Source organism: Coloeus monedula, assembly GCF_965178545.1.
Source record: "Coloeus monedula genome assembly, chromosome: 16".
Taxonomy (NCBI): domain Eukaryota; kingdom Metazoa; phylum Chordata; class Aves; order Passeriformes; family Corvidae; genus Coloeus; species Coloeus monedula.
In genome coordinates this window covers 8,171,735-8,182,139 of record NC_138796.1, presented here as the reverse complement: position 1 = coordinate 8,182,139, position 10,405 = coordinate 8,171,735, and the positions used below count along the sequence as shown (strand labels likewise).

Below are 10,405 nucleotides of genomic sequence, written 5' to 3'. Positions count from 1 at the left end.
ATTCAGTTGGGACTCCTTTCCCACCCGTGCTTTCCTTGCAGCCCAGCTGCCTGTGGGGAGGGGGGGATGCCCCGGAGCTGGGAATTTTGGATCAGCAATGATCCCAGCTCCTTTGGTGCAGAACTGGTCCAGGTGTCCTGCACCCTCTTCGGGAACCAGACAGTGGGAAGCCCAGCCCTCCACTGTCCAGAGCTGCCTACTTGACCAGGAGTCCTGGGAACGTGGCCATGAAATTCCTGGGTCTCCAGCAGCCTGGTTGTGCCCTGAACGTGTGCTTGCAGGATTTGAAGAGGCTCATCTGCAGAAGCAGAGGATGAGGATGAATCCAGGCACAGCCCTGGGTGCGGTCAGTAGCCAGGCCCTGGGTGTCCCCATGTCCCAGCGAGGTCCCTGAGCTCCGGGCATTGTCCCTGCCCCTGGGATTGTGCTTCAGAGCCTCCTGTCCCCCTTGGCTGACAGGTCCCGGGGCAGTCCCGTGGTGGGTGGCCAAGGATCCAGGCCAGAGCGCATGATGGGAATGATGAGATCGTCCATGTTTGGCATCACCAAAATTTTCTGAAAAGAGGAATCCGGAATAACAAATCAGCGGGTTTGAACACCACAGGGACACTGCCTGGAGGTGGCTTGGCAGGAGCCACGCCTGGGTCAGAGGCTGTGAACTGGAGGTCCTGGGCTCCCACCCCCGCAGCAGCAGCCCCAGGGGGGTCCCAGCCCTGGATATCAGGGTGGGGATGAGCAGGAACAGTTTATCTTTGCTCTGCCCATCTCCATGGCTTCAGGGGTGGCCACAGCAGGGCACTTTGAAGCCATCCAAATGGGTGGCTTTTGGGGGGCCCTAAATACCTGTGGGGACATTTCTGCTCTTTGAGCAGAGGTGAGAGGCTGAAAACAAACCCTTGGGAAGGTAAATCTCCCAAACATCCCCAAACCAGAGCAGATGGGTGGATTCAGCCCTTTTGGGGGATATCTGCCTGGGACTGCCTGACACCCCCAACCCTCCCTGCTTGGGGCAGGCCTGCAAATGGTGGGAGGAAATCACTTTTCCTCAGCCCTGGAGCTTGTTATTTGGGTTCTGTGTCTTCACTGTTCCAAGCTGGCCAGACCAGACCAGATGTCGGCTTTTTGCAGAAACAAGTGGCCCGAACTGAGGCTGACTCTCCCTGATGGCAGCAATGCCCAAGCCTCAGCAAGGTTTGTTAAGCCCTTGAACAGCCCAGGCACCTGAAATTCGTGCTTCAGCTTCTTCTCGATCCACTCGGTGACATGCAGGAATGTCACCTCCCGCTCGCCCAGCTTCGGGCACACCTTCAGCTCCAGCTGCGGTGGCACTCGGAAGCTGTACCTGTGAGGGGAAAGGAAAGAGGCAGGAAGCATCACCTCCCAAAGATGTGGCTCAGCCCAGGTGGCCCCACTGCTGGGTTTTAGGGAGGAGGTCACAGCTGCTCAGGGTCCCCAGATCCTGTGTTGGCCTGGGTGGAGACTCAGAGAAATGAGCCTGAGGTCTGTGAGCCCCTTTGAGGAACAGCCCTGGGTTGTTGGTGCGCAAGATGAACCCAAAGCCCTGGAGTTGGCTCCTCGCAGGGAGCAAGGGGAGCTGGAAGGAGGATGTGCCTGTGGGGGAAAGGAGAGCTGGTACCAGACACGGTTGGTCGGTGGTGGGGGGATGTTCACGGCCAGGGTTCCTGCCAGCTCCTGCACCTCCACTGTCAGCAGCAGAGGCGTGTTGGAAACCTCCTCCATCTTCTTCTTGATGAACTCATTCTCTGTGGCCTTCTGGAAGTACTTGGACTTGGCAATCTTATCCACGAAGCGCAGGATCTTCCGGCTCGTGCTGTTGCCGCTGACGTGGCTAAAGCAAGAGGGGCCCCAGCTCAGCCCTGCTGGGTTTTGGGGTTCCCCAGCCCTCTGCCACGGCACCCCACAGGGACAGAGTCCCCTCTGAAAGCTGCCACGATGTGCTGTGTGTGCCCTGCTGGGGACACTGTCCCCCAGCTCCCGTGCTGATGTGGCACCGTGCATCCCCCAGCCCCTCCCAGTGCCCCCCATGGCACAAACCCCCAACACCCCCTTACCCCTCGGTGCCAGGCGGGGGAAGCCGCTCCCCCAGGGCTCCCACGGGCTCTGCAGTGGTGACATCTTCCTCGTCAGAGGAGCCGGCGCTGGATGACTCCGCATCGCTGTCTGCCAGCAGGATCAGCCGCGGCCTGGCCCTGCAAACCCCAGGAGATCACGGGGTGCTCTGGGGATAGCAGCCTCGCCTCACTGGGGCAGGAGGAGCAGGATGAGCCCATCCATGGACAGATTCCTTACCCCTCTCTGCCTGCCTCTGCAGGGCCACTCTCCTCTGCAGAGCTCTCCTTCCCCAGCTTGCTGAGGTTCATCTTTGTCTCCAGCGTCATCTGCAACGAGCCGCTGTAGGTAACCTCCATGTCCACCCAGAGTCCTGCCAGGGAGAGAGACAGGGCAAGATCAGGTCAGCACCACAGGGGTCAGAGCTGTTTGCGTGCTGCCAAAACCTCCCAGCTTTGGGGACCGGGCTGGCAGCTCAGTAAAGCCATCCTGAAGCCAGCCTTGGGGTCCCTGTCCCTCTGTGGGGCTCTTACCTCGCTCATTGATAGTGGGGTTGGAGGCGCTGAGAACTGAGGGGATAGATGTGCCCATGTCCAGCTCTGTCAACGTCAGCTCATTCATGAAATACGGGAGCTGATGGAGGGAAACCCCATGGGGGACGGTCACCACAGCCTGGCATGTACCATGGAGCCTTGGGAACAAGGCTGCCCCGAGTGATCTGATGCTCCTGCCTCTCACCTTGATCTTGCTCAGCTTCTTCTGGATCTTGTTGGACACCTGCTCAGCCCAGTACTGCTCCCGCAGGAAGTCCCAGAAGATGCGCCCCACCAGCGCATTCATCCAGGCCATGCTCGCCGTGTCCTCGCCGAGCTGCGGAGCGACAGCAGCCACCAGCCCCTGCAGCGAGGTGGCCCCGTGAGCAGTGGAACCTGCTGTCCTGGTGCTCTCCTGCCCCAGGGCTTGGCTGCTCACACAAACCACAGACTGGAAGTGGCTCTGTGTGGGGTCCATCAGCCTCCGCTTAGAGCTCGAGTCCCGCTCCCCGTGCTGGATTTGTCCCACTCACCTTTGTGGGCGTGGGGCTGCCCAGAGCTCCATGAGAGGGGCTCCGGTCCGGACTGGGTGCCCCCTGTGCTGGCATGAATCGGGCCATGTAGGTGCTGTAATCCAGGTAAATCTCCTCAACGCTTCCCGACAGATCCTTGGCTGAATCTGTGGATGGGATGTCCTCAGCACTGCCCCCACTGCTGCTGCCGCTGCTCTGCGGAACTGATCCCATGCCTGGGGACATGGAATCACAGAATCATTTAGCTTGGAAAATCCCTCCAATGTCATCAATCCAACCATTCCCCAGCACCTCTCCAAGTGCCACATCCACAGGGATTTAACTCCTTCCAGGGATGGGGACTCCACCCCTGCCCTGGGCAGCTGTGCCAGGCCTGGACTGCCCTTTCAGTGGAAGAATTTTGCCTAATATCCAATCTGTTGGGTCAGGATAGCATCAAGGGTAACGTGATGCCTGTCCATGATGCCAGTGACATGGCACTCACTCTGTGCTGACGAGGTGAACCCTCTTGGCTACACTTTGGGCTCCTCCATGTCCCCCTCTGTGCTCATTGCTGCCCACCAAGGGATTGTGTTCTGGGATCAGTCCTGGCACAGAGCAGAGGCCATGGTGGCTGCTCCTCACCTGCTCTGGTGTCACCGTGACTGCTAGGTGTCCCATGGGAGGCTTGCACGAGGTGCTGGTACCACTCCTCCTTCTCTCGCCCTGTCCGCCCAAACAGGTACAGGCACCTCTCCCTGCAGTCCCCTGGGATGTCCTGCCCAGACACCGGCACCTTCCTTGTCCCCTCATCCCCCTGCAGCTCCGTGTCATGCTCCTCGCTGCTCCTGCCCTCTCCCTCCGCCGTCTCGGGGAGGAGCACACAGATGGGATATTTCTTGTTCCACGTCCGCTTTCGGGCCAGGCTGGGGGGGCACAGGAAGACCTGCAGCACCGAGAGCGGGATGAGGCCGGGCCAGGCGTGGGAGGTCCCCGTGGGAGGGTCCTGGGGACCTCCAGGCTCACCTTGGCGTCGGTCAGGTCGTAGCAGCGGTGGCTGACGAAGACTGCGTCCAGGATCTCCTCCTCGAAGGTGGCTCGGCGCGGGATGTTGCTCTTGGGGTAGGACAGCTTGAGGGTGGACCCGTCCAGCACGGCGAGCACCGAGTGCGTGAGCGACGGATGGAAAAGCTCGGGGTCGTACACGTGCAGCTGATTCATCCAGCCCTGGAAAAGGGGGAAGAGGGAGCCGGCTGCTTCCTGCTCACCACAGGCACCTCCAACTCTGCAACCCCCTCCAGCCCCTCATCCCGGACCGTCCCTCTCCTACCTGGAGGTGGGGGGTTTCCCGCGGCTCCCCCGGGAGCAGCTTGGGGCGCAGGCGGCCCCACGGTCCCCGAGCGGCCGGCGGGGCCTTGGGCACGAGGAGGAGGACGGCGAGGAAGCCCAGCAGCAGCCCGCAGAGCAGCCCCACGCCGAGCCCGGCGGCGTAGGGCGGCAGCGGCAGCACCAGGTACCCGTAGGCGAGGAGGGCGATGGAGGCGAGCGCTCTGCCCGGCACGGTGGCCCCGGACCGCGCCGGCGGCGGCTCCTCGGGGGTTGGGAGCGGGGGTTCGGCGTCTCTCTGTGCCACCTCCACCACCTGGATCACGTCCCCGTAGGAGCAGATCTCGTAGCGGCAGTTCAGGGTGGGTTCCCAGGGCGTCCAGTCCCGCACCCGGCGGCCTCCGGGCCCGCGGCTGCCCCCGGGGCTGCCCCCCGGCTCCTTGGCCCGGCTCGTGGGGCTGCTGTCCTCGGCCATGAGGCGGCTGAGGCGGCTGAGGGGCTCCTGCACGGCCTCCGACAGCCGCCGCCTCGTGTCCTCCAGCCTGGCGTCGCGCAGCCGGAGCAGGCCGGCTCGGCTCTCCGACGGGGACACGCTGGGCGACGATGGAGCCGTGCGCGACTTGGCCGGGATCAGCCGGGGCTGGGGGGCCCGGGGGAGGTCGGCCAGGAGCATCCCCCCGGGCTGGGGCGAGGGGGGACGCTTTGCGTCCCCGTCTGCCGTGTGAAGGGGCCCGCAGCCATCCCGGCCGCCGGTGTCCTCCCTGGTGCCGCCGGGATGGGGCGTTGGTCCCTCGGTGTCCCCACGGCGAGGTGAGCCCGGGAACGGTGCCAGGGCTGGAGAGGCGTCTGCTGCCACCGCAGCCTGGTCTGCCATCGCTCGCATCGCCGACGGCACTGCCGAGGGACAGGGAAGCAGCTGTCAGAGCTGGAAGAGCTCCGGGTCACCTCAGACACGGAATATCCCTGCCCTAGTCCTGCCAACCCCATCGGCATCGCCCGGGGGCATCTCCCGGGACCCATCGCTCTGGGCTGGGCGCCTTCCAGCCTGTTTGGGGATGCGCTTGGGGCATAGAGCTTGTGGCTCTCCTTGTGCTTCCCGACAGGGAGGGGATGCAGAAGGCCCCGTGGTGAGATGAGCTCAATGGCTGCGTGTGGGAAACCGCTTGTCTAATGAGGATAAACCTCAGCCAGGCAATTAGCAACGGGGCTGCCGAGAGCCGGGGGCTGCCGAGAGCCCGGCGCTGCCAGCCAGGGCTGCAGCCAAAGTAGGGGAATTTTCTGCACCAGGACATTCCACTGGTCCCAGTGCGAGTGCTGGGGCTGCGAGGAGGGATGCCAGGCCAGCGGGCACGACTCCCTGACTCCTCTAAATGTTCACGGTTTGGCCCCTGATTCAAGCACTGCATGAATCCAAAATGGAGCCAGCCCAAGCTGCAGCCCCAGTGCAGCGTGGGGATGCTCCATAAGCACAGCCAGCAATCTCTGGCTTTACTAAGGGGGCACACAAGTTTTTCTAACACAAGATTTCCATTGTCTTGAGGGGGTCTGTGGCCTCAACAAAGTGCAGTCCTGTCCCCACCAGCCACCACTGTCCCTCATGGCAGCACTCCTGCCAAAGCCATGGGCTGACCCGCTCTGAGCCGTGCCCCCTCCCTGATTTTGAGAGGGAGAAGGGATCTGCAGGAAGGGCTCTGCAGGGCCACCGCGGTGCTGAGTCAGCTCCCAGCAGGTCCATGGAGTGCTCAGCCCCCCCTGCCCTCTTCCCCTCACAGCATCCCTGCAGCAGGAGCAGGAATGCATCCCAGGGACCCTGGGGCTGCCTCACGCTCGCACTGAACCGCCCTGGATCTTCAAAGCTCCTCAGTGCCAGGAATTAATTACAGGCTGTGCCGCAGCTGCCTCCAGCCCCCTTTATATAATCTCAGCTCTTGCTTTGCTTCTCCTTTACAGGAGCCACTTGTTAACCCCAAGTCATCCACGGGTGATTATCCTGGTGGTCCCAGCTCCCTGCAGAGAGCCTGGCTGTTGCTGTCCAGCCCGTGGGCAGGGCTGTGGCACTGCTGGCACCACCAGCACCTGGCAAGGCACCAAAACAGCCAAACAAGGAGTGAGCAGAGGGAAATGAGCAGTGGAGCTGGGCCTGAGAGGAGACCTGCTCTAATGGAAAGTGTTCCTATCCACTGCAGGGGTGGTCTTTAAGGTCCCTTCCAACCCAAAGCATTCCATGATTCTGTGATTCCAAGGGATCCCTCCCCTGATGCCGCAGGGCCCTGTCCACCTCCCACCCCAGCACTGCAGCCTGGGCACCCCCTGCTCCTCATCATGCGGGGTTCTCAGTGGCATCACATCACAGCCACTCCCAGTATCCCCAGTACTGCCCATCACCCTTGGCTGTTCCTACCAGAACGTCCCTGGGCTGGTCCTTGCAGGGTCCTGCCCGGTCCCTGCTCCGTGTCCCTGCCAGGTCAGGGGGACAGTGTCTCCCCAGTGCTGGGCTCAGTGCTGCCGGTGTTCCACTCTGCCGTGCCTGGCTCTCTGTTCCCACCGGTCCCGTACTCGTGGGTTTTAAAAGCTAAAAAAAAATAAGGCAAAAAAAGAAGTCTGTTTCCTGAGAGACCATTAGCACGGTGGAAGACGGAGATAATAATAGCCTGGGCTTGTATGGGAGTTCTCCTCTGGCAGGGATGGTGAGTACAGCGGGGGCTACGCTGCTGCTGCTGCAACAGCCACCTCTGGGGAGGGGGTGCTGGAAGGTGGGGTGCAGCAGGATAGACCCAGCTGTGTGCCCTGGCTGGACCACCAGCACCCCGAGAGGGAGGTGCAGCCCCGGGGGAGGCTTTGCTGCTGGCTCAGGTGTCACAGAGCAAATGCTGAGTGTGGACGTGGCCCAGCACTACCCCACCTCCCAGCCCAGAGCTCGTCCCCAGCCCGTGGCCCTGCAGGATCATGGGGATCTTTTTGCTCTTTACAGGATAAATTGGATATGAAGGTCCTTGCAAGTGTTTTCATGGGGGCAGCTGGGTGTGCTCAGCTGGGTCACAGGGTGATAGGATGATGGTGGCTTTGGAGGTGCCAGCAAACAGCTCTCAGGGGGTGATCCCTCCTGTTTGGGACATCCCTGGAAGGGTTTGGGGCTGAGTGGGATGTCTCTTGAGGAGCAGTGCTTGGGACACCCAGCCCAGGATGGTCACATCTCTGCAGGGCAGGGGCACAAGACCCCTAATGACAGTGTCCCCCCTCACAGTGTGTGGACACACCAAAGCCGTAACCAAGTGAGAATCTCCACTGGATTCCAGCTCCAAAATTCTACTCCTTGCTCCCAGCTTTGGTTCAAATTCAAGTCTTGGACGTGACCTGACAGAGACAAGCTGCGACCCAGCTTGGGCTGGTGTCTTGGGGCATCTCTCCCTAAAACATTCCCTTCACACGGCCAAGGGAGCAGGAGGTGGCATGGAACAGAGTGGCATGGTGGGAGCTCCTGGGGGGGCACTGCCCACCTGGTGTTTGCTTTGGTTGTAGAATCAGTGAGTTAATTGAAATATCAACTTCATTAACTTCCCTCAGTCCTCTGTGGTTAATTAGGGTGGCAGTGGTGCTGCTGGCGGGGATGTCGCACCACAGCAGCGCTTTCCTCACCCAGCCAAAGGAGCTGGAAATCCCTCTCTAATTATCTGCACAAAACACTGTGACAGAACCTGGCTGTGACACTGTCCCTGGAGCGCTCTGCATTATCCCGAGATCAGGGAGTACCGAGGTGGCTTTGAGGGAATTCTGCAAGCTCAGAATGTAACTTTGGCCGATGGGCTGGGCAGGGTGGGATCCCAGCTCCATCCTCTGCTCCCAGTTGCGCATCACATCGCTCCTTCTCAGGGGTTTTACGGGTGGATACAGGAGTGGGTTTCATGCTGCTGGGGGAGCAAGGAGCCAGGTGGGCTTTGGAGTGCCTCCAGCAGGGTGCCAAGAGCCAGCCAGCCCCAGGACCCACTCCCAAAGCCTCTACACCACCCTGTGCATCCCAGGGCTTGAACCTCGTCCTGCCTCTCTATGGACTCTGCTTCGCTCCCATGTCTCAGCCATTCCCAATATCTGCTTGTCTTCCTGAGACTTTCACATCCCTCGTGGCATGGCCCCTGCAGCTCACAGGAGCTCTCACCCATGGGAAAGGATCCAGCCAGTTCCAGCATCCATCCCATTCACCAGCACAGCCTCACTGTCGGAATTCCAGGGAACAGCAGTTATCCCATGGATGATGCTGCCAAGACCTGCTGGCTGCTGCGGCTCCTTCCACCGCCTGGAAATCCACACCTCTAAGGTGTGCGGGGCCCTGGAGTCTATTTGGAGCTTTCACTGACATCCCGCTCCTCTGATCTCGGTGGATCTTACGGGAAGCGCTTTCAAAGCAGCGCATCCCCCTCCCTCCCGTGCGGTGACGCGGCGCGTTCCCGGCTCCCCGCGCCCCGCGGTGCGGAGCCCCTTCCTCCCCCTGCCCGGGCGCCTGCCACGAGCCATCAATCCCCGGGGCTGCAGCGGGAGCTCAGCGTGCCCGGGATGAAGCCTGACCTAATTCAAAGGGGCAGCATGCAGAGGGCAGCGGCACCGCCGGCGCCGGCCCCACGCCGGAGTCCCGCAGCCCCGGGGGGAGCTCCCGGCCGCCGGACACGTCCCTTGGCGTTAGGGAATGGGGATCCATCCAAGCGCGTCGCTGCGGCCGCAGGGCCAGGGCGGCAGAGCCAGACCCCAGTTTTTGTCCAAAGGGCACCAAATTTTTTTCCTCTCGCACCAAGGAAGGTGCCATTTCCACGAGAGCCTAAGCCCGGGGAGTCATCCGAGAGGTTTTGGATAAACTACAAAAGAAGGGATTTGTGGTGCTAGTTTTTGGAAGGAGAAGGAACCTGCAGCAGCTCAGCCCCTTTGGAAACCTGCCCAGGTTCACCTTCAAAGCCCTCACCTTGCCACATGCCGGGCTGTCACCTCCTCCTCTCCGGGACCCCCCGCGCCCACGACGGGCCCCGATCGGACCCCGCATCCCTCCGTGGGAGGGTCCCAACGGGTGACCCCGGGTCTGCGCTCCCGGGGCAGGGTGGTCCCGCTGTGCCCACTCCTGCACCTATCCGCAGAGCCCTGGGGGTGCTTGAGGGACCCCGTGTCCCAACCGCCACCAACCCTGCTGGGGAAATCGGGGCTGCCCGGCCCCGCCGCCCGCCCCGGGGCCCCGCAGCGCCGGTACCTGCGGCAGGCGGAGGGGCCCGGGGAGCCGGGAAGGGCCGGTCGGTCCCGGTGGTGGAGAAGGAAGAGCAAAGCCGGGGAGTCGGAGTGGCCCCAGAGCCGGGGGAGGATAATGTGGCGGTCAGTCCCGGTGCCGGGGAGGACCGGACCTTGTGCCGGGGAAGAAGAGCCGGTGCCAGCGCCAGTGACGGTGTCGGCGCTGGCGGAGGCCGGTCGGTCCTGGTGCCAGGATCCAAGTACTGATGTCGGTGCCGGGATAGCAGGCCCGGAGCCGGTGCCGGTTCCGGTGGCAGTACCGGCGGTGAAGAGCCGGTGCCGGAGGCTCCGTCGCGGTCCCGCTGCCGGCTGCAGATGCCCAGAGCCGGGCTGGCGCCCGCCCCGCTCCCGCCGGCGGTGCCGGAGCATCCGCAGCCCCGAGCCGGCTCCGCGCTCCGCCCCGCGCCCCCCGCGCCGCCCCGCGCCCCCCCGCATCCCCCTCGCCGGGGCTGCCCCTCGCTCCGCCACCGCCCCGGGGAGGCCGCGCGGGGGCTGCGGGCCCGGGCCGGGGTCCCCGCGGGGATGGAGGGATCGGAGCGGGGCCCCCCCGGTACCGGGACCCCCCTGGTACCGCCGGGCCCGCAGCGCCCTCTGCGGGCGGCGGGCGGGGCTGCAGGGGCGGGGCAGGAGGAGAGGCCAAGGGCGGGACACGGGGGGGCCGGCGAGGGGCGGGACACGGGGGTGGCCCGGTGTATGGGCGTG

The 10,405-nt window shown here is 63.1% G+C and overlaps 1 protein-coding gene across 1 annotated transcript; it reads right to left on the bottom strand.

Annotated features, from left to right (window-relative positions):
• Positions 1-429: 429 nt before the first annotated feature.
• On the bottom strand, positions 430-6,964 carry LOC309579223 (testis-expressed protein 2-like; the record flags this gene model as incomplete). The annotated part of the gene is made up of 12 exons (XM_082292414.1): positions 6,843-6,964; positions 4,446-5,335; positions 4,142-4,342; positions 3,761-4,061; positions 3,137-3,351; positions 2,809-2,967; positions 2,604-2,703; positions 2,311-2,443; positions 2,073-2,210; positions 1,637-1,849; positions 1,222-1,342; positions 430-555 (listed from the first exon to the last, which is right to left on the bottom strand). Exons 2-12 carry the CDS (start codon positions 5,322-5,324, stop codon positions 430-432), a joined length of 2,586 nt encoding a protein of 861 aa, XP_082148540.1. The 5' UTR covers positions 5,325-5,335; positions 6,843-6,964.
• Positions 6,965-10,405: the final 3,441 nt, after the last annotated feature.